Source organism: Cucurbita pepo, chromosome 9 (genome assembly GCF_057944985.1).
Source record: "Cucurbita pepo subsp. pepo isolate OVF chromosome 9, ASM5794498v1, whole genome shotgun sequence".
Lineage (NCBI taxonomy): Eukaryota > Viridiplantae > Streptophyta > Magnoliopsida > Cucurbitales > Cucurbitaceae > Cucurbita > Cucurbita pepo.
Genome location: NC_141806.1, coordinates 12,716,337 through 12,741,701, shown reverse-complemented (window position 1 = coordinate 12,741,701; position 25,365 = coordinate 12,716,337). Strand labels below are relative to the sequence as shown.

At 38.7% G+C, this 25,365-nt stretch overlaps 4 protein-coding genes across 8 annotated transcripts; 2 read left to right on the top strand and 2 right to left on the bottom strand.

The window, feature by feature from the left end:
* Positions 1-335: 335 nt before the first annotated feature.
* On the bottom strand, positions 336-2,807 carry LOC111802469 (uncharacterized). 2 transcript variants are annotated; one of them, XM_023686852.2, is made up of 2 exons: positions 1,151-2,807; positions 336-666 (listed from the first exon to the last, which is right to left on the bottom strand). In XM_023686852.2, the coding sequence occupies exons 1-2, from the start codon at positions 2,694-2,696 to the stop codon at positions 653-655; spliced, it is 1,560 nt and encodes a 519-aa protein (XP_023542620.2). In that variant the 5' UTR covers positions 2,697-2,807; the 3' UTR covers positions 336-652. The 2 variants fall into 2 exon arrangements, with proteins under 2 accessions (XP_023542620.2, XP_023542619.2); XM_023686851.2 differs by having other exon boundaries at positions 386-2,807.
* A 6,637-nt stretch (positions 2,808-9,444) lies between these two features.
* Positions 9,445-12,076, top strand: SYP124 (syntaxin of plants 124). The gene is made up of 2 exons (XM_023686956.2): positions 9,445-10,112; positions 11,356-12,076. Exons 1-2 carry the CDS (start codon positions 9,634-9,636, stop codon positions 11,786-11,788), a joined length of 912 nt encoding a protein of 303 aa, XP_023542724.1. The 5' UTR covers positions 9,445-9,633; the 3' UTR covers positions 11,789-12,076.
* A 4,051-nt stretch (positions 12,077-16,127) lies between these two features.
* On the top strand, positions 16,128-18,442 carry LOC111802509 (3',5'-bisphosphate nucleotidase AHL). Its single transcript, XM_023686905.2, has 3 exons — positions 16,128-16,519; positions 17,081-17,771; positions 17,975-18,442. Exons 1-3 carry the CDS (start codon positions 16,201-16,203, stop codon positions 18,276-18,278), a joined length of 1,314 nt encoding a protein of 437 aa, XP_023542673.2. The 5' UTR covers positions 16,128-16,200; the 3' UTR covers positions 18,279-18,442.
* A 676-nt stretch (positions 18,443-19,118) lies between these two features.
* On the bottom strand, positions 19,119-25,209 carry LOC111802517 (uncharacterized). Of its 4 annotated transcripts, none has more exons than XM_023686917.2 (15): positions 25,020-25,209; positions 24,297-24,402; positions 24,052-24,159; positions 23,090-23,125; positions 22,765-22,875; positions 22,550-22,633; positions 22,358-22,476; positions 22,139-22,240; positions 21,468-21,584; positions 21,320-21,385; positions 20,261-20,327; positions 20,121-20,174; positions 19,859-19,945; positions 19,665-19,709; positions 19,119-19,580 (listed from the first exon to the last, which is right to left on the bottom strand). In XM_023686917.2, the coding sequence occupies exons 2-15, from the start codon at positions 24,339-24,341 to the stop codon at positions 19,404-19,406; spliced, it is 1,218 nt and encodes a 405-aa protein (XP_023542685.2). In that variant the 5' UTR covers positions 24,342-24,402; positions 25,020-25,209; the 3' UTR covers positions 19,119-19,403. The 4 variants fall into 4 exon arrangements, with proteins under 4 accessions (XP_023542685.2, XP_023542688.2, XP_023542689.2 ...); XM_023686920.2 differs by lacking the exon at positions 25,020-25,209 and adding an exon at positions 24,551-24,721; XM_023686921.2 differs by lacking the exon at positions 22,765-22,875.
* Positions 25,210-25,365: the final 156 nt, after the last annotated feature.

Here is a 25,365-nt window from a genome sequence, read left to right as displayed (position 1 = left end):
TGCCAAAGATAGGTTTTTATACCCTTATAAAAAATGATTAGTTCACTTCTCCGATGTGAGATTTCACATAAGCCATCCTGTATCGATTCTATATATGGTGATTATTAGAGACATGCAGATTTTGTAATCTATGACGGGGACGGTCTCATTAAAATAAAAAATCATATTTATTGGTTGCAATTTGCAAGAAGATTGTAATGTAAACGAATGGTCCACTGTGTCAGACCCTATGCTGCCTGCTTCCCAATTGTCCACTACTCCTCGTCCCTAAAACCCTATATATTATATACATTTATGACAGAGATTGCAGAATCTGAATTGAAACCGCCATGGACTTGACATGAAGGAATCTAATCCATCTGATTAGGGTTTATAATCACATTAATTAGCAGACTAAAGTAAGCATTGTTGAAGGTAAACAGAGCATCCATTCATGCTGTTACATCAATTTTTGTTGATACTATAAGAAACTGGCGAAGTCTGCCACAACAAATGGGATATAGAAAAGGAACTTACAGAAGAAAAATACAGCACGTTCACTGTCGTTTCAGGGTCAATGTCCGAAGATGGCAGATGGGCAGATGCTTGATTACAACTCCTCATCTTCCCCTCTGTTCTATTCAATGTCTTCTCTTCCCCCATGTGCCTCTCTTCAATGGATTAGCTCTTTAAGAATCATTAAATTAGAGCTATGTTCGGAATCACGAATCTCGTATGATATTATCCATTTTGAGTACAAGCTCTCGTGACTTTGCTTTTGATATGGAGATGTATTCCTTACATATAAACTCATGATCATTTGGACTCCCTCCTATCGATCCTAACACTACACTCTTAAGTTTTTTGAGTTTTTGAATGAACAAGTATTGTGAATCAAATCAGGTATGGATTCAATAAACAATCATGTAAGAAGAAGAAGAAGAGATGGGTATTCACAAACAGGGAGATTAGATTCAAGTATGCCAGATTCCATTTAACAGACTACGAAATTTGTTTGTGGATAATTTCCTGATGAGCTTTTTGGCATCATAAACTTCAGATTCTGCAAGTTTTTCGATGTTTTTCATATACCCAGAATTCACAATCTTCCTTCTTCCACTACTACTTCCTGTTAATGAGTTTAATATTGAGAAGAGGAACCTTTTGTTACCTGAATTTACCTCCTCTGTGTCGAGCATTTGAAGAAGCGTCTCCACATTTCGATTGTCCTGAGCAAATCTCTTCCTGTTCTTGGGGATCATGACCATCGCTGATAGAGCCTCGGTTGCCATTTCCCGAACTTCAAACGACTTTGCACCAAGAAACTTGACGAATTCTGGCATGAAACCTCCATCCCCCATTGCTTTTTTGGCTTCCTCTGATGTATCGCATAGCTTTACTGCAACTTTCAGAGCTATTCCTTGAAGAGAAACATCCCCATTTCGTAAGAAATGAAGAAGGTTCTCCATGAATCCGTAGTTTATCAAGATATTTACATAATTAATTGATGAGAAACAGATGTTTTCAATTGCTTGCATCGCTGCCTCTAGGGTTTTGGATGAAGAACAAGATTTTGGATCCAAAACACGAACTAATCCACGAATTCCACCTTCTTTAACCAGCAATTTGTTTACTGATTCATCCCCGTAAGCTATGTTTTGGAGAAAAACGATGGAGTTTATCTGTACAGATTCCTCTCTAGATCGAGAGAGCCTGATGAACGTTGAAATTGCTCCCTCTTCGATCATAAATCTCTTAATTTCTTCAACACCAACAAGATTGTTTAAAACCCCACACGCAGGACTGATCAATTCTGTTTTAGAATCAGAATTGGAGCAGATTTTTAACAGAGCTGTCACTCCGCCATGAGCAGACACAGACCAAGCATTTTCAGAATTCTCAGTGAATTTCAACAAACACCTTGCGGCTATTTTCTTCCCCACCGCACTCCCACATTCCATAACCCTAATCAATGGCGCAATTACCCCATTCCCGACTAGAACTGCTTTATAAGAATCAAATCCAGAAATTATATGAAGCACTTGCAACGCCGCTTCTTGAAGTTCCGTCTCCGGAGAACCAAGAAAATTAACTAGGAGATTCACTATCTCGCCGATTTCGATTATCACTTTCACATACTTTTCGTCTTCAGTTACAGCGGCAAGAAGATTAACGAGAGCTTGCCTCTTCAGATCTGAACAACCAACCTTCATTCTCGTTACAATATCCCTCACATAAAACCGCATATCATCCTTACAAGCTCCGAGGCCAGGCCTAGAAACGACGATAGCGAAACCTTGCGACAAAATGCCTGCAGTATATATTTCCGAAAGCTTCTTCGCATGGCGGTCAAATTTCGCACAGATTACATCCAAATCACTTTGCATCAATAGCTTCCCACTGAAAGAGAGGTCAACACAGCGGCGAGCGAGATCGTCGCATTCCGTAACCGTTCCAATAATCTTCCGGATTAAGTCTGAGATTGCGGGAGTTTCGTCGGAATCACAGTTATCGGCCGCGATTAAGCCGGAGTTCAATTCTTCAAGCTTGTCACGGATTAATTTCCATTTGGAGGCAAATACTTTAACGGAATGAGAAAGAGATATCAAGGAAGAAATAAGTAAAATTACTTGCCGGAGACTGGGCTTGTCGAGTGCGACATCCGGTGAGTTCGTCGGGTCCGTTTCCGCAGGTCTGGGATTCCGTTCTTTTCTCATTTTAGTAGTCACTGGAAAGGGAGAACAATCATTTTCCGGCGAGATGGCGGTGCAGGCCCCGGCGAAGAATCAGTTCTGTGGAAGCAAAACGGAAACTCCGTGATACAGAGCTACTTATCAAGATTGCAGGTCTGTGGTTACTACAGGCTTTCCCATGTCTTCTTTTAACAGAAAAATAAATAACTATATTTTAATTCAAAGGATTAAAAATTCAATATCACATTAATTAAGGTCAAAATTGGAAAATACTCCAAATTTCTTCTTGTAGCTTAGAATTTAAAAGAAGGATTTATTCCTCTTTTTCTTTTTTTTTTTTTTTCTTCTTCTGATATTATCTGCTTTGACGGTGGCTGTGTTACAGTTATGGTATGTAACAGGTCAAAGTGAACAATATCTGCTAGCGAGCGTTGGGATGGGGTTGAGCTGTTACAAATGGTATCAGAGATAGTCACTGAATGGTGTGAAACACTGGTTGGACCCTCTCCATGATAGACGCGTTTTAAAACCATGAAACGATGATAAGTAATGGACCAAAGTGGGTATCTGCAAAAGTTGGGTTTGGGCTAGTTACAAAATCAATAACTAAGAAAAACTTAAAATAATTGAAGGTTTACCTTGTTGGATGATGAAAGTCCCGTATCTTATCGGCTAATTTAGGGAATGATCATGAGTTTATAAGTGAGAATACTAACTCCATTGGTATGAGGCCTCCATTGGTATGAGGCCTTTTGGGAAGCCGAGAGCAAAGTCACGAGAGCTTTTTCTCAAAGTAGACAATATCATACCCTTGTGGAGAGTCGTGTTCATCTAACATACCTATCTATACCAACAACGTGGACATTGTACTCTATTTGGATCAATTTTATATTAGGTGACCTCAAATTTTCTTGGGATGTATGTGAGTGAGGACAAAACATGTAGGAATGACTCATATGGGCCTATGAGGATAATCTCCTAACTAGGAGTAGTGACCATGTTGCCGTGGATGCACGGGATGTCGGGGTCATCAAGTGCAGGACCAATTTTTATGTTGGGTGACCTCAAATTTTCTTAGCGTGCATGTGAGTGAGGATAAAGTATGCTGGAATGACTCGTGTTGGTTTGTGGAAAGAGTCTTCCAGCGAAGTAGTGACCATGTTGTAGTGAGAAGTAGTGACCATGTTGTAGTGAGAAGTAGTGACCATGTTGTAGTGAATGCACAGCACCATGTTGTAGTGAGAAGTAGTGACCATGTTGTAGTGAGAAGTAGTGACCATGTTGTAGTGAATGCACAGCACACGAATATTGAAAATCAAATGGAGGGCATGGGTTAGTACATATTTACTAAATATAAATTCATAGGATAAATTAAAAAATTGCTAAATTTCTAAACATTAGCTAACTTTAAAAAAAAATTAGCATCTTATACTTTTAAAAATATAGCTTTAACCTAATTAAAACGAAAATAATAAGGTTATGATAGAAAATAAAGTATTTAAAATTTAAAAGTTTATTCCACGACGCTATAGTTATTGAATTAAAGACAAATTATTGATGTATAAGAATAATTTAAATTTTAATTTTTAACCTTTTTAAATAAAAATTCACTTATTTTATATTATTTTTATTTTTTTCTATGTGTGATGATGAGAATGCTTTGTAAAAGCAACTTTTAAAAGTTTTTTTCTATTAAGAAATAAATAAATAAATAAAATATATTCACATAACTATTTCTTAAATTTTTATTTTCTCTTAATTTGTTTTAATAATTATTGATTTTTATAACTTACTAAAAAAAATGTAAAAACCTTAGAACAATCATTTTTACTTTTTCCAAACTATTTTACCATAATTTTAAAAGTAGTTAAAAAATATTATTTTATTATTATTATTATTGAAATACATCTATATTTCAATAATATATTCGTCATCATGCTCAAAATTATTACTAGAATGTAATTCAAAAATTTGATTATTTAAAATGATTAGGAGATTAATTCATTTACAAAAATTAATGTGAGATTTGGTATCGGTTGGAGTGGGGAACAAAGCATTATTAAAAAAGTGTGAAAACATCTCTCTAATAGACGTGATTTAAAACCGTGAAGCTAACGGGCCAAAACGGGCAATATTTACTAATTTTGGGCTTGAGCTGTTACAAATGGTATCAGAGTCAGTAACCGGGTAACCGGGTGATGTGTCAGCTAGAATGTTGGGATCCCAGAGGGGTGGGATTAGTGTGAAATCTTACATCCCCTAGAGGAGGGAACAAAACATTTCTTATAAAAGTGTGGAATTCTCTCTCGTAGATGTGTTTTAAAACGGTAAGAATAATATGTAATGAGCAAAAGCAGACAGTATTTATTAGCTGTGGGCTTGGACGGTTATAAATAGTATTAGAGTCTGTCACCGAGCAATGTGACAGCGATGAGGTTGGGGCTGAGCCCCCAAAGGAGATGAAATGTGAAATCTCACGTAGATTGAAAAGAAAGACAAAAGATTTCTTACAAGGGTGTGAGATCCTACATCGATTCCACGTCGGTTGGAGAGCGTAACATACCATTGATTATGACGTGTCCAAACTTTTTGAGACCTTTAACTACAAACTTTTTTAAATCTCATTTCCAATTAAATTCTCAAATAATTAGCTTTTCAAGTAGAAAGCAATCTAAGAGAAACGTACAGTTTTGATGGCCAAGCAAAAGAAACGTACGGTTTTGAGTGTATACTGATTGAGTTGGATTTGTCAGATGAACACAACTCTCCATAATAGTACAATATTGTCCACTGTGAGCATAAACTCTCGTGATTTTCTTTTGGGCTTCTCCCAATAGGTCTCGTACCAATGGAGATAGTATTCCTAGATTATAGAAGCATGATCATTTCCTAAATTAACCGATGTGTCACTTTCATCCAACAGGATTGAACTAGGTTGAAATTTGTTTTTGAAATTTTAGGTCGGTTGAGTTAGTGATAGAACAACCCAACCATCTATTTTGTTTTTGATGTGGTTGGATTGTCGGGTTTTATTATTTTTTTTTTAATTATTAAAAAAGAATTGTACTTATCTATAATAATGTTATATTCACACTATGAAATATTCTTAATCTTCGTAATCATCTTAAAATTAAAGTAGAGTTGGATTGTGTTGTAATCATATTTTTAGGTTGGTCGAATTGACCTAACAAAAAAAATGTCGAACTCGCAAATTGACTCGAAATTTCGATTTTTCAAAAATTCAACCCAACTCAATAGTTATGGTGTGAGTTGAGTAGTCCCAATCCGTCGGATTCTCGAGTTATATAAACATCTAAAAATAAACGATTACTAAGATTAACCGACGACATGCAACTTTTCAACTATCAAGAAACAACTAAAATCGTAGAGCTTTCAACTAGGACTTGAAAATGTGTTGAGTCATATGACAAACTTGAGGTTGTCCCGACCATCACCATGTGAAGAAGAAGAAGAACTCGTTCGGTGTCGATTTAGATGTCTCGAGAGCTAACGACAACATTATCTCGTTCCAATTATAAAAAGAATTAAAAAAAGCAAAAGAGTTAGTATGGGGATCGTAGGACAACATGTTGGTGGGACTAATGAAACGTATTTGTTGTAATATAGCATTGATTTTCTCTCATTTGTGGCCCTTTGCAACATCTGCACATGCCTTACTAACCTAAAATAGCGACCCATATATTCACTCCAAACATGTTCATTCATATTAAAGTTTTCATTTTTTCAACACCCAAAATCCAAAACTCAAACCCCATTTATTAATTTGTTTGATAAAGCAAAAGGAAAAGGAAATGGGGTTTGTTGGTTTGTTTGGCAACCAATGTTTGATGGGGGAGTGCAATAATGTGAAGTGAAGTGCATGTGTTAGGCAATTCGTTGAGTGAGGTGAAAGATTTGTGTTGTCTTTCACTTGCATAGGGCAACATTTAACGAACCCATATGCACGTGTAGATACTCGTTTCATTTACTTGGTATACGTTAAAAAGAATGTGAAATCGCCAATATGAACATAACTCAGTTGATATGATAATACTAATGCAATCTAAATACAGAACTATCGTATGAACAAAGTGTAACAATCTAAGCTCACTATTAGTAGATATTGTCTTCTTTAGGTTTTCCCTTTCGAGCTTCCCCTTAAGGTTTTTAAAACGCGTTTGCTAGAGAGAGGTCTCCACACTCTTGTAAAGAATGCTTTGTTCTCCTCTCCAACTGATGTGAGATCTCACAATCCACCCCCTCGGTGCCAAGCGTCCTCGATCTCACATATTTGTGAGATCCCACATCGGTTGGAAAGAGAAACGGAGCATTCTTTACAAGGGTGTGGAAACCTCTCTCTAGCATACGTGTTTTAAAAACCTTAAGGGGAAGCTCGAAAGGGAAAACCCAAAGAAAGACAATATCTACTAGTAGTGAGCTTAGGCTGTTACACTTTGTTCATACGATAGTTCTGTATTTAGATCACATTAGTATTATCTTATCAATGGAGTTATGTTTATATTGACAATTTCCTTTTGCTTTGTTCGTCTCACAATTATTGTGAGATCGAGGACGCTTGATACTGAGGGGTGGATTTTCAGATCTCACATCAATGGAGAGGAGAACAAAACATTCTTTATAAGGGTGTGAAAATCTCTCCCTATCAGACGCGTTTTAAAAACTTTAAGAGGAAGCCCGAAAGGGAAAACTCAAAGAGAACAATATCTACTAGCGGTGAGCTTAGACGGTTACAAATGTTAGCTAGCGGAGAACTTGGGCTGTTACAGAAAGAGAATATAATACTCTCGTAACCCTAGAAATTATTTCGAGCATAGTCAATTTGGTAAGAAAAAGACACCGTCATGGGAGAGAGTGTTAGGTACGAAAAGGGTAGAAAGAGTGATGGGGATGGAACAACCTTTGAGTAGAAAAGAAGTGAAATTGTTATAAAAATGGGACAAGAGAGAGTTAGAGAACATATGTAAATGTATGGAGTGTGGCTTAGCTTTGAAGATAAAAAACTTTCTTTTCTTTTCACACTTCCTTGCCAGCCCACCCATTATGTAAAAAATGTACCTCCAAATTCATTGCTTCAAATTCGTCTCGAATATCAACTTTTTATACTAAGACCCCTAATATATATATAACACAGTCAACTGAGTTGGAACGCACGAACGCATTATCAGTTAACATATTCTTCGATATAGAAATGATAGCGACCATTCGTTGGGTTTGACTAAACCATACAAATAAATGTGAAACTTAGACGAACGAGTAAAATATATATTATCGACTAAATAATTACCAAAAAAAAAAAAATTAAGTGGAGGGAGCGGTATTTTGGGCTATGTACCCATACGACGGTGATGTAGTGGGCCCCCACGACACACTGGTGTGGCCCATTAATTTCTCATGCCGGCCCAATAAAAGCTTAACTATATATATTGAATATTATAGTAATAACTATTTTGGTAAAAGTAATCAACGAGTTGTTGTAGTATAGTGGTAAGTATTCCCGCCTGTCACGTGGGTGACCCGGGTTCGATCCCCGGCAACGGCGGTTCTTGATTTAATTTTATTATTCTTTGTAATATTTCGTTCCTATTTATTCCTTCTTTATTTGTTGCGCTGGAAAGTGAGGGTGTGTTCAAAAAATACTTTTAAACGCTTTTATTCTTTATTTAATTTACTAATCTACCTAGTTAACCATTAATTATAAATAGTAATTTTATACCAAAAATTATTTTATTTCATACAAACATTTCAATATTGTATTTCATACGATCGAAAAATATTTTCAATGACTAGATATACGTTCGATAGTGAAGATTTGGAAATTAGAATCGACATTCGATGACTCTAACTTTCTTCTGTATCTCCTTAGACATAGTGACGTTATACTTACTTTTAATTTGTTCTTACTCACATGTATCACAAGAAAATTCACGGGATAATTATGAAAAATTAGGAATTCATTTTTTTTTTTATTTAGTAGAAAGGGTCATCATTCCTTTTAATTTTCCATGCAATAAAGTCAACAATTTAAGCACGACATCTCGAACATCCATCCATCAATTCGGGTTCTATCGAGGCATTGGCCCTCTCGTACCCATTCCATGTCATTTACAAATACTGTAGCAGATAGCGGGTGTATGTAGCAACCTCCAACACGCGGGCTGGGGCAGAATACCGGCACACCCGCCCAATACTATCCTTGAAAAACCCATTTCAAAGGAAGTTTTCCAGAACATACACTCACCCACACTATATGTATGTGCCACAGAATAGCTCACTTATTTTGTATATCTTTATTTTTATTTAAAAAATATATATATTGAGTATTAATAACATCACTATTACAGATCAGTCACCCAAATACATATCATATATCATAATACTTAATTGTCACGCTTAAATCTTCTCGACCATAACACTCAATTTAACCATATTACCATAAAAATTTTAGCTACGAAGACTTATACCGGATCGACCATATGGGCACGACCACCATATCAACATCTATTTCTATATGATATCACCAAAATTTAAGATGATATCGTAAAGAATTGATTGGACAAAAATATGAAGGCAATGATGAGTAAATTGAGGGAAAGAAACGACCAAGTCAAGAGCCATGATGAACAATGGCGCCAAGTGGTTGATATTCCCTCCAATCCTTTCAAACGCTCATCCCTATTGAAATCTCTAATTACACCAATTCCATTCACAAATCTTCTCTAATTTCTCTATACCCATCTTGGGGTGTTGGAACTTCACTTTCTTTTGTTCTTTTTCTGGGTTGTTCCTTCACCCCCAAACCCACCCTTTTCTCTTCCTCATTGGACGAAGCCAATCAACCCACAGCTTCGTCTAGGGAAAGAAAAGGACACCCATAATCCCCCTTGAAAACCCATTTCGGACAACATTTGATTGACAAAAAACCAAACAAAAACCATCCAAAATGAATGATTTATTCTCCAATTCCTTCAAAAAATACACTGATCTGAAGGAACAGGCGTTTCTGGACAGCATGGAGCCTGGGAATGAGAGTGTGAATTTGGACAAATTCTTTGAGGAGGTTGAGAATGTTAAGGATGATATGAAACAGGTTGAGAGTTTGTACAAGAAATTGCAGCAGGACAATGAGGAGTGTAAGATTGTGCATAATGCTAAGACTATGAAGGAGCTGAGGTCCAGAATGGAGGGCGATGTGGGTCTGGTTTTAAAGCGTGTTAAAATGATCAAAGGGAAGCTTGAGGCTCTTGAGCGTTCTAATGCTGCTCATCGGAACCTCCCTGGCTGTGGCCCTGGCTCCTCTGCTGATCGTACCAGAACCTCTGTTGTTAGCGGTTTGGGAAAGAAGCTTAAGGATGTTATGGATGATTTTCAAGGGCTTAGAGCTCGAATGAACGCCGAGTACAAAGAAACCGTCGAGCGCAGGTAATTACCTACCACTTTTACAATGATATGATATTGTCCATTTTGAATATAAGCTCCCGTAGTTTTACTTATATGGAAATGTATTCCTTGTAATCAATCCATGATCAGCCCCACCATAAAGTCTCCTATAAAGCCTATGGAACCCTCGAACAGTTTGCCTTTAATCGACCTATGAAGCCCTTGAACAGCCCCCCTTAATCGAGGCTCGACTCCTTTTCTCTAGAGCCCTCGAATAAAGTACATCATTTGTTCGACACTTGAGTCAACACCTTTGAGGCTCACAACTTCTTTGTTCGACATTTGAGAATTCTATTGACATGGCTAAGTTAAGGGCATGACTTTGATATCATCTTGGAATCACAATCCTCTAAAATGGTATGATATTGTCCACTTTGAGCATAAAACGCTCATCTCTTTACTTTTGGTTTTTCCAGAAGGCCTCGTACGAATAGAGATATATTTATTACTTATAAATCCATGATCAACCTCTTAATTAGTGATCATTGGGACTCCTCTCCCAACAATCCTCCCCTCGAACATGGAACTCTCGAACAGCCTGTCCTTAATCAACCTATGGAGCCCTTGAATAGCCTCCCCTTAATCGAGGCTCGACTCCTTTTCTCTAGAGCCCTCGAATAAAGTACATCATTTGTTCGACACTTGAGTCACTTTTGCCTACACCTTTGAGGCTCACAACTTCTTTGTTCAACATTTGAGAATTCTATTGACATGACTAAGTTAAGGGTATGACTCTGATATCATGTTAGAAGTCATGAACCTCCGTAACGGTGATATTGTTCATTTTGAGCATAAGTTCTCGTGGCTTTACTTTTAGTTTCATTATAAGGCTTCATACCAATGAAAATGTATTCCTTACTCTTATAAATACAAGAGCAATCTCTTAATTAGCCAACGTAAGTACACCATAAAACCTCCCCTGAGCCTATAGAGCCCTCGAACAACCTCTCCTTGATCGAGGCTCGACTCCTTTTCTCTAGAGCCCTGGAACAAAACAAAATACACTCTTTGTTCAGCACTTGAATCACTTTTAATTACACCTCTGAGGCTCACAACTTTTTAATTGGCTGAGTTAAGGGCATGACTTTGATACCATGTAAGAAATCACAAAACTCCACGATGGTATGACCCAAAAGGCGTAAACCCCATAATGGGTCGAGACGAGGATGTACATGAAAAAACCATAATGAAGTGGTTTGTTTGTTTGTTTGTTGGTTGGAAACAGGTACTTCACAGTGACAGGGCAGAAGGCAGACGAAGAGACAATAGAGAATTTGATATCAAGTGGGGAAAGCGAGAGCTTCCTTCAGAAAGCAATTCAAGAACAGGGTAGAGGTCAAATAATGGATACCATTTCAGAGATTCAAGAACGACACGACGCAGTGAAGGAGATCGAGAAGAATCTGCTTGAGCTGCATCAGATATTCTTGGACATGGCAGCACTGGTGGAGGCCCAAGGACACCAGCTGAATGACATCGAAAGCCATGTGGCTCATGCCAACTCCTTTGTTAGAAGAGGAACAGAGCAACTCCAAGAAGCTCGGGAGTATCAGAAAAGCTCAAGGAAATGGACTTGCTATGCCGTCATATTGGGTATCGTTCTACTCATCATTCTTCTGCTACCAATATTGAATGTCATTTTGCCTCATTTGTTGTAGAAACATTTGTTTGGTTGGTTGCTTGGTCGGTCGGTCGGTCGGTCGGTCGGTTGGTTGGTGTGAGTGAAAGAGGCGTTTTCTGAGGATGGTTTGGTTGGGGGTTTGGTACATAGCTGTAAATGTGTTCATATAGAAATTTTCTTGCAATTGGATCCTCAGCTTTGGATTTGGATGTCTTCTTAGTTGCTGGAAACATGAATGTACAGCCAAACATCAAATACATTTATTTTCATTCATTTTGTATCCATTCAATTCATTATAAAAATAAAGAAATTTCGTATTTCCTCCGCCAACCAATCAAAATTTACCCCGATCACGACAACGTTCCTTTAAAAGTTTTTATATCCTTATAAAGAATGTTTCGTTTTTCTTCCCAACGGATGTGGGATCTTACAATCCACCCCCTTCGAGATCCAGCGTCCTTGATAGCACACCGCCTCGTGTCCACCCCCTTTGGGGCTCAACCTTCTCGATGACACATCACCCCGTGTCTGGCTTTGATATCATTTTTAACGGTCCAAGCTCACTACTAGTAGATATTGTCCTATTTGAGTTTTCCCTTTCGAGCTTCTCCTCAGCTATGGAGGGATTTTCAGCTATAGAGGGGTTTTCACCCCCTTATAAATAATGTTTTCCCTAACTGACGTGGGATCTTACAATCCACATCCCTTCAAGGTTCAGTGTCCTTGATAGCACATCGCCTCGTGTCCATCCCCTTTGGGGCTTAGTGTCCTTGATGGCACACCGCCTTGTGTCCATCCCCTTTGGGGCTTAGTCTCCTCGCTGACACATCGTCTGGTGTTTGACTCTGATATCATTGGTAACGATCCAAACTCACTACTAGCAGATATTGTCCTCTTTGAGTTTTCCCTTTCGAACTTTTCCTCAAGGTTTTTAAAACGTGTCTACTATAGAGAGGTTTTCACACCCTTATAAAGCATGTTTCGTTCTCCTCTCCAACCGATGTGGGATCGTGCAACTAATAAAAACAATGAACTTCAACAATAGTGTAATGTCCCTTATTTGTATACCCCTATGATCTTCTCCTTAATTAGTCAATATGAAACTCCAACTTATGATACTAAGAAAGTTGCCCTTTTACAGGGCGTGGATCATATCATATTAGAAAGTAAGAGGGGATTTAACTTGAATAGATTGGTTGGGTTTAACCCAATTTAGTTTTAGAGCACGGTATAAGCCAACTCAACCGATAAAGTTTTCATTTATTTGAATCAAACTCAATCTAAATAAGTTCATAATCCAACTCGAACTGTCAAATTAAACTGAATTGATCCTTTTTTTTTTTTTTTGTCATTTAATATTTTTAACGTAACATATATTGTTCACTTTAGCTCGTTACATATCAACCCCACAATTTTAAAACTTGTTTACTAAGGACAAGTTTCCATACCCTTATAATGCCTGTTACGTACTAGCCTCACGGTTTTAAGACATGTCTATTATAGAGAGATTTCCACATCCTTATAAGGAATATTTTCGCACATCGTTCGGTGTCGGCTTCTAATACCATTTATAACACCCCGAGTCCACCATTGAAAAATATTGTCCACTTTGGCCCGCCAGTCTTACAGTTTTAATACGCGTTTATTAAGTAGAGGTTTTCACACCTCTATACAAAAATGTTTTATTTCATGTATCCCGACTCATAAATTAAATGCTATGTGGCCATTTCTAGGCAATAACCCTAGCTTGTTATTTTCAACTCTTGTCATTTAGTGGAAAATAATATAATAATCACCTTTAATTCTTTTTCCTTCCTTCATTTAATTTTATGTATTTAAGTAATATTTAAACTTTAATCAATGGAAAAAAAAATGTTACTTTCATTCATGTCATTTTTTTTCACTTTATTTCATCATCTTCTCTTTTTAAATTAAAATATTATGAATTGAAAATATAATTAGTTTGATTAATTTCATTATTAATCAACACTAAACCAATTAGCTTAGGGTGGAAAATTCATATATATATAGTCTAATGTGTCTTAATCAATGACGTTTAAGTTAATCCAAAGATAATGTTAAAGTCAAAAATTGAGGCCAACTTCGAGCTTACACGATAATGACATCAGCATTGAACCAATATTTTTACAGGTATAAATTTGTGAGATCCCATATCGGCAGGAGAGAAGAACGAAACATTTTTTATAAGAGTGTGAAAACCTCTCCCTAACAGATGCATTTTAAAACCGTAAGGCTGATGACGATATATAACAGGCCAAATCGACAAATATCGACGAGTGGTGGACTTGGGCTGTTACTGAATTCCTACTATAATCTAATTAACCCAATCCAAAAAAGAGAGGTTTGGGTTAGATTGTGTCAAGTTGAGTTGTGAACTCTATTTTGAGTTAGTCTGATTTACCAAAATTGATACAATTTTTGAGATAAATATTGTTTATTTCCGTGAAAACAAAACCGTGAGTGTATGCATAAGCACACATCATCATGAACATATTGATATCCAAAACAAAAGATAATATTACCAAATGGGACCTAACTCGATCTTTTATTATTGAGAAGTGATGTCGTTCCTAAAAATGTAAAGGGAAGCACCAAAGATAAGTTTGCCATCTTTTTCAATCCATTATTGGTGAGCTTCTCATATCTCATTCATTCCACATACTTCAAGTAGTGTGAAAATCTCTCTTTAACAACAATATGTAACCGGTTAAAGTTGACAATATCTGCTAGCAGTGGGTTTTGACTGTTACAAATGGTATCAGAGCTACACACGGAGCTGTGTGTCAGCGAGGACGTTGAACTCCAAAAAGGTAGATTGTGAGATCCAACATCAGTTGGAGAAGGGGAATGAAGCATTTTTTATAAGGGTGTGAAAATCTCTCCCTAATAGACTCGTTTTAAAACTGTGAAACTGACGACGATACGTAACGGGTCAAAGTAGATAATATTTACTAGCGGTGAAATTAGACCGTTATGAATAGTCTTGACTTTTAGAAATAAAGAATAAATAACGTGAGTATGTTACCGTACACGAAATTATTAGGTGTCAAATCTATATTCCAAATTTTAATCGAGACATTTTTTTTTTCTATTTTATATTTTTCAGTCTCCCACTTTATGTTTAATAAAATGACGTCATTATGAGGTCATAATGACTCTTTTTTATTATTTTGTTTGACATATGTAAATGGAAAAAAAAAAAAATCTAATCTTCTTGTGTTTTGGATTTCATGGGAAAATGGGGTTTTCTTTTCCATTTACAAAGTTACCAATAGAATGAAAACATTCAAGAATTTTAACCATCAATAGTAAATTAATAGACCATTTTAGTTTTTACCCTTTCAAATATATTTGTTTGTGAGTAACATTGAAGCTAATCTAATGGCAAACATCTCGCTTACATGTTGATAACCTCAGCTTTAGAATTTATTCGAAGTAAAAAAATTGCAACACTTCAATAAAGTAATTGAAAAATTCACGGTGAAAACTGATACACGTTGAGAACTTTAGTCTGAGATTCTACATCGGTTAGAGATGGGCACAAAATATTTCTTATAAGGGTGTGAAAACCTTTCCCTAGTAGATACATTTTAAAACTGAGAGGCTGACTTCGATACGTAATAGGTCAAAGCGGAGAATATCTGCCAACAGTGGACTTGGGTCATTACAAATAGTATTAAATCCAAATATCGAGTGTAGTGCTAGTGAAGACGCTCGACCCTAAAAAAAGTGGATCGTAAACACATTGCTATCCAAAGGAGCCTAAATCTATCAACGTTGAGAAGTGATGTTCATCTTATGTAATCGTAACATAAGCAAAAGCATGAGCATTTTATTGGATTTTGAAAGTGACCCCAAAACCAATCAAGAAGCAATGGAATCTTGTAATGTAAAGATTAGGAAGAGTTTTAAACTCTTAACGAAACTAAGACATGTATTATGCCGAGATGTTAGTCACAAACATGTTTTAGAAGTTTTATTATCGCAGGTGTTCATCAACGATGAAAGTAGCTGAACTTACTCGAGTTTTGAAGAAAGGGTTACACACTAACCAACTAAAGTGCAAAATAGACTTAAAATCCCTAAATTGATTTGTACTATGTATTGGGTACGCGAAAATTTGATTAAATGACCTATTCAAGACTTTGTCCACAAAGACTCGTTAAAATAGGAGTTTAAACTTGAAAGGTATCTACACTTATTACATGATAAAGACGTCATTTTCAAGTTAATTTTCAATAATTATATCTAATTAATTATTGGTTGTTTATACTAAATTCTAATAGAACTAGAGTAGAGAGTGTGAAAACCTCTGTTCGGAGACTATATATACACTCGCTCCTCGCTCCTCTTCCAGCTACCTTCAAGCCCTCCTTCTCCCTTTTCGAGCTTCCCTTTGTTTGAATTCCTCTTCCCCTTCCACTGATTATGCCCTTACATACTGCAAATTTGGGCATTAATGTCCGCCATGGCTTCCATTTGAGCAGAATGAACAGCACTAACATACCCAACTATGCAGACCTCCATAATTCTTCCCCCAACCTCCCATCTCGCATTTCTTGTACAACATCTAAACAGCTCGGTCCTTTGATTTCTGGGTCGGAATCACTTTCTCAAGAACTTCAAATCGCTGTTGGAGCTGTTCAGATGGCTTGCTTTCTTTGTCAGCGAGTTCAGAGCAACTTGCTCAACAACAACAACGCCCATATTCAAGCCAAGGATGACCATTCCCCTGTTACTGTCGCTGGTAATTCGTTTGGGTTTTCTTCTTTTCGCATAACGGTTAGATTGTTGAGAGAGAGTGACACGTTGGTAATGAGGCCTTTTGGAAAAACTAAAAGTAAAGTCACGAGAGTTTATGCTCAAAGTGGACAATATTATATCATTATAGAGAGTCGTGATTTCTAACATAGTACTAGAGTCATGCCCTTAACTTAGTCATGTCAATAGAATCCTCAAATGTCGAACAAAGAAGTTGTGAGCCTCGAAGTGTAGTAAAAAGTGACTTAAATGTCGAACAAAGGGTGTACTTTGTTTAAAGACTCCAGAGAAGGAGTCGAGCCTCGATTAAGGGGAGGCTGTTCGAGGCTCCTATAGTGTACTTTGTTCAAGAGGAGAATTGTTGAGTATCGTTCACATAGGCTAATTTAGGGAATGATCATGAGTTTATAATCAAGGAATACTATCTCCATTGGTATGAGGTCTTTTGGGGAAGCCCAAAGCAAAGCCACGAGAGCTTATGCTCAAAGTGGACAATTATCGGTTTGTTAGTTCATTTGAGACATGATTTTCGGTTTCTTGCTTTCAGATTGGAGCGTTCAGGCAACTATCAGCTGGGTTCTATCCAAATATTTTGGGAGTAAAAACGTGTCAATTGTTGCTGAAGAAGATGTCCAGACTCTTTCCAAGCCTGATGCAGGCCAACTCTTGGCATGTGTAGTGGAAACCGTGAATGAGTGTCTTTCTGAAGCCCATCGCTTTGGATTGGAACGTCCAGAAAGAACCCTCTCTACTTCTGAGGTTCTTGAAGCCATCGCCCAATGCAGCCACTCATCTGATGGATCAACTGCAAGATTTTGGACCCTTGACCCTGTGGATGGCACGTTGGGGTTCATACGAGGCGACCAATATGCTGTAGCTCTAGCCTTGATAGAAGATGGGGAAGTGGTGCTGGGCGTCCTGGGATGTCCAAATTACCCAATGAGAAGAGAATGGCTATGCTACCATCCTCGTTACCATCGGATCATATCGAAGCTATCAGCTGCAACATCGGAGTGTTGGGACAAAGGCTGCGTGGTGTATGCTCAAAAGGGTAGCGGTGTAGCGTGGATGCAACCATTAGTTTGTGCAAATAAAAGCTTAGTATGGCCAAACTATGCTATACCAATTCAAGTGTCTTCCGTTGACGATCCAGCTATAGCGACGTTCTGTGAACCAGTTGAGAAAGCGAATTCGAGCCATTCATTCACAGCAGGACTTGCTCATAGTGTCGGACTTAGGTACCGAGCTTTTCTTGTATTCTATTTCTTAGAAACTACGGATCTCCACAATGGTATGATATTGTCTACTTTGAGTATAAGCTTTCATGGCTTTGCTTTGGGTTTCTCCTAAAGGCCTCGTACCAATGGAGATGTATTCTTTACTTATAAACCCATAATCGTCCAAACATGCCATATGATTATGTTTACATGTTTGGCTGTAGAAACCAACCATTGAGAGTGTACAGCATGGTGAAGTATGCAGCCATAGCTCGTGGTGATGCTGAAATCTTCATGAAGTTTGCCAAGGCTGGTTACAAGGAGAAGATATGGGATCATGCAGCTGGTGTGGTTATCATACAAGAAGCTGGTGGTGTTGTCACGGATGCAAGAGGTCGTCCGCTCAACTTCTCGAACGGTATGTATTTGGAAGGTCTCGACCGAGGAGTCATTGCTTGCTCTGGAGCTAACCTGCATGATAAGATAATCAGAGCTGTTGACGCTAGCTGGAATTCGTCTTGTCTATGATATCATGGCTTCATTATATGATATCATCACCTCCATCTTTGGACACTTTTCAATAAATCTCTGCTAGGACTTCCATGGAAGCTACCGTATAGGCTTGTACTTGTAAAAACGTGCTCATGTCTATAGTATGAATGAAGCTTCTTCATCTTTTAAACTTTTTCTAAGGAAAATTTGCAAAGGGGTCCTAAACTCGAGTTGTTATTATACATCCTTTCATTTTAATCGTTGCATTTAAACCCAAATGCACAAACCCACTGCTAAAAGATATTTTCTTAAAACGTGTCTATTAAGAAGAGGTTTCCACACCCTCATAAAAAATGTTTCGTTCTCTCCTCCAACTGATGTGAGATCTCACAATCCACCCCCCTTTGAGACCCAGTGTGCTAACATTCATTCCCCTCTCCAATCAATGTGGGACTCCCCAATCCATCTCACAACCCACCCCCTTCGAGGCTCAGCATCCTCGCTAGCATTCGTTCCCCTCTCCAATCGATGTGAGACCTCCAATTCACCCCCCTTAGGGCCCAGAGTCCTTGTAGGCACACCGCCTGGTGTCCAACCCCCTTCAGGGTTCAATCTCCTCACTAACACATCCCCTAATATCTGGTTCTAATACCATTTGTAATAGCCAAAGTCTATCGTTAGCAGATATTATCCTGTTTGAGCTTCTCCTCAAAGTTTTAAAACGTGTCTTTTAGGGAGAAATTTTCACAATCTTATAAAGAATGTTTCATTCTTATCTCCAACCGACGTAGGATCTCATAGAAATTGTAACTCACAATTTAAGGTAAACTTTCATTGACATGTCGACGTTTCCATCCCTTATACTACAAAAATTGATGAAATAATAAATACTTGAATAAGATGGCAAATCACTAGTTGTGCCAACCGGAGTATAGCTCAATTGACAACACTCAACAACACTCGAGAAAGAGCAATGGGTAGTTAGAAAGAAGCCAGTTGATTGTATATATCATGTCAAAAGCAGACCAGTTGGCATTAGGGATCAGAAGAACAATACCATTAGTTACAAATTTCTTTCTTTTCTTCTTTCTGCTATGGGGGAGAAGGAAGTGAAAACCGCCATGTTGATGAATCTCTGCTAGGATGCTTGCTTGCTAGATACTAAACAAAGTGGCGGTGGTGGCGGCGGTTGCGGTGGTGGTTTCTTTGTGTCCTCCGTCTTTGGTCACTTTTCACTGATTGTTCTTTAAACGGATCGACCCAATTCTCGTCTTCAGATACCGCTTTGTTCCATCGATCCTTGAAGATCTGAAGTTCCCATGTCGATTGCTTTCTTATCTGCTCATGTTCATATCAGAACTCATTATGATATTGGAACTGATAATGAGAAGGAAACCATGTAATTAACTTCAGATTTCTAACCTCGGCTCGAACATCATCGCCGGTTGGTATGGAGTGGCTATGTTTCTGAGTAAAAACAGCAAGAGATTTAGAATTTATTGTTACATTTGAGTACTCTGCAGATTTTCAAGAAAACTTGGACAGTAAAATTAAGCATGTCGAGAACGGTACCGATCATATGATATACTCGAATCATAACCGAGCGATGAAATTACCTTGCTTTCGCCATCACCCAAAGTCTGTATGCCCTTATGAATAACATACTGGCTATCAATTACTCCCACGTTCTGTGTCCGATCGCCCTGCAGAACATGTTAACAAATTTCGAAAGGGAAGATGAGAATAACACTTAGCTGCCCTGTTTCATTTTAAGCTGTGTCAATCAGTCAAGATACTGGTGCAGTGATATGGACATGGAGGGTGGCATGGGTGTGAGGGGTGTGCTAGTTCAGTGACACATGAACAAGAAAGCCTTACCTGTGCACAGTAGCCAAGTTTCATATCCATTCCCCATCCATGGACAAGATCATTCTGGATAAACAAAATAACATGTTAGAATGAAACTGGGGTGGTTAGGGAGAGGAAGCTCAATTGTTGATCTAGATTAAAGAAACTACCTGTATAAGATGCCAAGTACAATGCCAAGCCGTTCTCGAGAATACGGGAGCCATACCTTCTACAAATCTAGAAACGGGAATATTTCAAATATTAGTTTATCTACCCATACAGATAGGAAATCGAGACGAAAGATGTAACAATCCAAGTCCACTGCTAATAGATATTGTCAACTTTAGCTCGTTACGTATTGTTGTCTCATGGTTTTAAAACGTTTCTACTAGGGAGAGGTTTCCACACTCTTATAAGGAATGCTTTGTTCCCTTCTTCGACTGATGTCACAATCCACCCTCTTGAAACCCAGCATCCTCGCTGGCACATCGCCCAGTGTCTAGCTTTGAAACCATTGTAATAGCCCAAGTCCACCGCTAGCAGATATTGTCTGGTTTAGCTCGTTACGCATCACTGTCTCACGATTTTAAAACGGCGTCTACTAGATAGAGGTTTCCACACCCTTATAAGGAATGCTTCGTTTCCATATCCAACCGATGTGGGATTTCACAATCCACCCCCCTTGGAGGCCCAGCGTCCTTGTTGGCCCACCACCCAGTGTCTAGCTCTGATACCATTGTAACAGCCCAAGCCCACCGCTAGTAGATATTGTCCGCTTTGGCTCGTTACGTATCACCGTCAGCCTCACGATTTTAAAACGCATTTACTAGGGAGAGGTTTCTATACCCTTATAAGGAATACATTGTTTCCTTCTCCAACCGACGTGGGATTTCACAATCCAGCCCTCTTGGAGGCTCAGAGTCCTCGCTGGCTAGCTCTGATACCATTGTAACAACCCAAGCCCACCACTAGGGAGACGTTTCTACACCCTTATAAGGAATGTTTCGTTCCCTTCTCCAACTGAGGTGGGATCTCACAAAAGAAGAGATACCAATCTTGCTTGCATTTATATTTGATGAATCAAAACCGAGATATTACTAAGTTTTTGCTCGACGTGTCCGAATGTTTTTTAAAATACATGGTAGAAAAGTAATGTGATTTGTTTTATTATAATAGACGAAATAAATAGCATTTGCGAGAAAACGTAAGTGCATCCAACAATCACTTACCCAACGCAAGGTGGCTGCTCACTATGATGTGAACATTTCGTATGGCCTTTACGACCAAAAACTCGTCTGCACGGACTACTAAACGTTAGATAAAAATTTATGTGGATTACGTATGCTTCATAGAGTTCTGTTAAACCATTCCTTTTACCTGTGCATCTTCTTTGCTCGAGAACGAAGAGTAATTCTATGATGTATGTCAGTCGAATTCGGGTCCAATGCAGGCTGAGATATTTCTAACCCTTCAGACTTCACAATTTCCAGGTAACTGAAATTTATCAAATGAGATGTTTCATCCTAATGTGAGGGTCTGATGCAGTTAGGTTAGGTGGTTGCAGATAGGTTAGGTGTGTGTACATGGTTGATCAGGATATTTTAATCAGGATAACTTGAAACGTTGATATCCGCTAGCAGATATTGTCCACTTTGGCCCATTATGTATCGTCGTCAGCCTCACGGGTTAAAAACGCGTCTACTAGGGAGAGATTTTCACACCCTTATAAGGAATGTTTCATTCCCCTCTCCAACCGACGTGGGATCTCACAATCCACCCCCTTGGGGCCCAACATCCACACTGGCACACTGCTCGGTGTCTGGTTCCGTTACCATTTGTAACAGCCCAAGCCCACCATTACGTATTGCCTTCAGCCTCACAGTGTTAAAACGCATCTACTAGGGAGAGATTTCCACACCCTTATAAGGAATGCTTCGTTCCCCTCTCCAACCAATGTGGGATCTCACAAATGTGATGATGAGGGAAAGAACGAGTATTGATGATTTCATGATAAGAACATTTAAAGATAAACGAGTTTATTTCTATACCTTCTTGGATTGAAATTTGTGACCCCCAAATCTTCATCCCAAAGAAATATGTAATCATAAACGGCCACAACTGCCGGTGGCAAAAAGCGCTTTGCATACCACCTGACGAGAAACAAAAGACGAGAAACCATTAAAATCAAGCAGCAGCCGTTCTAAGTCCATACACGATTGGCAATTTCTTAGTTATAGAGGGGCAAAATGCAGAGGAGTCGAACATACCACTTCGTTTGGTTCCGAGCAGCTATATGTATAGCATCGTTACTCCAGTCAAGATCCCACCATCCATCGACATTGCCATCGTAATGAAAGAGTATAATAGTAAAGTTCTCTGGAATAAACTGGAATGAAAGGAGTTAGATACAGAATAACTCCAATGAATATGATTAATATCAAATGATAGCAAGATCATACTTTCTGTACAATAGAATCAACATTATCCTTTTGTTTAATGCCAACTGGCATTGCGAGCAAATTACGGTTGCTGTGATCATGAGCCTGAAATTTATACGAGCGTGACATGAACTACTAGAATACATTGTAGTATAAGTATAAGCCTTACGATACAACTCAACCTAGAACACATTGTAGTATAAGCCTTACGAAACAAAATAGCAATAGAACTCAACCTGTAACCTCGAACTACTAGTTCCCCATAGAGGTCTCAACTCCAGATCTGATCTAGCTTCTACTATGCCACGAGGCAATTCATTCAAGGTTTTAGACTCCTCTATGAAGTCCTAAAAGGGCATTTACAAGAATTGGTGAAGATGGTGAGAATTTATTTTCGATGCTCCTTATTCAAGCATGTAGATACAGCAACAAAGTTTCTTGACTACTGAATAAAATTTAAATACTTATGATAATCACGAGAATTGTAATTTTAACACCGGAACGGGAGGCGGGGAGGGAACCGATATCGTCAAACATGGGCAGGAATGACAGGATTTTTACCTTTGCGTTCTCGAAGGGCTGCAAGATTGTTTCAATCTGTAGAGGGAAAAAGAGTTAAGTATAGCTTGAACTTATAGACCAAACTGGATGAGTATCTGTGTATGATCTATTCACTACAGATGGGAACCTCAAAGGTGACATTTCCCTCGAGACTTTTAAAACGCGACGCGTATGTTAGGAAGAGGTTTCCACACCCTTATAAAGAATGTTTTGTTCCCCTCTCTAACCGATATGAGATCTCACAATCCATCCCCCTTTAGGGCCCAACGTCCTCCCTAGCACTGGTTCCCCTCTCCAATCGATGTGGGACTCCCCAATCCACCCCCTTTAGGGCCCAGCATCCTTGCTAGCACACCGCCTCGTGTCCACCCCCTTCGGGGCTCAGCCTCCTCGCTGGCACATCGCCAGGTGTCTTGCTTTATACTATTTGTAACAGCCCAAGGCCACCGCTACCATATATTGTTCTCTTTGGATTTTCCCATCCGGACTTCCCCTCAAGGTTTTTAAAACACATTTGCTACGGAGAGGTTTCCACATCTTTATAAAGAATGCTTTGTTTCCCTCTCCAACCGATATGGGATCTCACAATCCACACCCTTTCGGGGCCCAGCATCCTTGCTGACACTAATTCCCCTCTCCAATCAATGTGGGACCCCCCAATCCATCCCCTTCGGGGCTTAGCATCCTTGCTGGCACACTACCTCGTGTCCACCCCCCTTTCAGGGCTCAGCCTCCTCGCTAGCACATTGCCTAGTGTCCGGCTCTATACCACCCAAACCCATCACTAGCAAATATTATTCTCTTTGGGTTTGCCCTTCCGTGCTTACCCTCAAGATTTTTAAAACGCGTCTACTAGTGAGAGGTTTCCACACCCTTATAAAGAATGTTTTGTTCCCCGGAAATATCAGATTTCAACTGTTCCAAACAAACATAAAATTCCCATACAATGAAAACAACCTTACCTTCGTCTGATAATATTGGTAATTTGTAGTTCTGTATACAATGAACAGCATTACAGTACAAATAACACCCATAAATGGAAGCTGCTTCATTTTGAAGCCGTATTTGCCCTACACAACCATCGTACGCTTAGGATACTCGAAGAAAACCAAACATCGCATAGGCAGAACGGGTACATCTTATTCGAAAAGTTCAAAGCATAGTTCCACTAAACCTAAAACCTAATAGCAAAAAGTAATGAACAAACCCCATCAGAAGGTAGATTCCTATCCTTTCTCTGAACATGTCCCATGATTTATGTGGCTTCATAGACATCAACCCCTCCTATATTGAGTTCATAGAGGCCACCATAACTACACAAACAAGATGAAATCACATCATTAGTAACCAAAGCAAAAGCAATCCAATCAACAGAAGCTCAACAAGCTTAAGAACAATAATTTGTTATATACAAGGAAACCCCAACACAAATCCAAGACTAAATGTAAAATGGATGGTCACATGATCATGGACAGCTGAGATAAGAATGAAACAAAGCAAGAGAAGCTTGCACGCAGCAACTCCCCTGTCCCCTTCATATGCAGAATGCACAGGTTTGAGTGACGGAAATATTCTTCATAAGGGTGTGGAAACCTCTTACTAGTAGACGGACAGCGATACGTAACTGACCAAAGAGGACAATATCTGTCATCCGTCTCATGATAATACCCACAATTCATTTAAGATGCTAATCTATGAGGATTAGAAGAAAGAACCCACAAGATCCAAATTGCTAAATCAAAGACGAAGAAAACTTCAGAAAATGGGAAGATTAAGGCATGTTTTAGGCTAAATCTCAAAGTTGTTCCCCATTTCGAAACCCAAACTTACGAACAGACCATACAATGCAAGGGGCCCGACCGCAGGTCCAAAAATGGGCAGTGGGGCCAGATCTTTGCATACAAAATCGACCCAAGAACTACAAATTTACCTTCAAGATTCCCAGTTACAGAGATCTGTAGAAGTCCAGCTGAAACGCCAAATGCAAAGAACAGAGATCCTTGGCTAAACCCAGTAAAGGGTCACGCCCCAGTGGATCAAAAACAGTGAAGAATCACAGAAAACATGAAAAGGGGAAAAGAAAGGGATCGATGAGCAAAAAAATGGAAACGACGGAGAAACAGAGCAAGAGAAAGAGAGAGAGCGAGAAAAGGGTGAAAGCAAGAGTGAGTCAAGAACGAAATAGAAGGAAGCGCCACGTTTTAAGGGGAGCAAAAACACCATTTTGCATCAACATCAACACAAAAAGTATATCTATTTCCTATTAAAACTTTGAA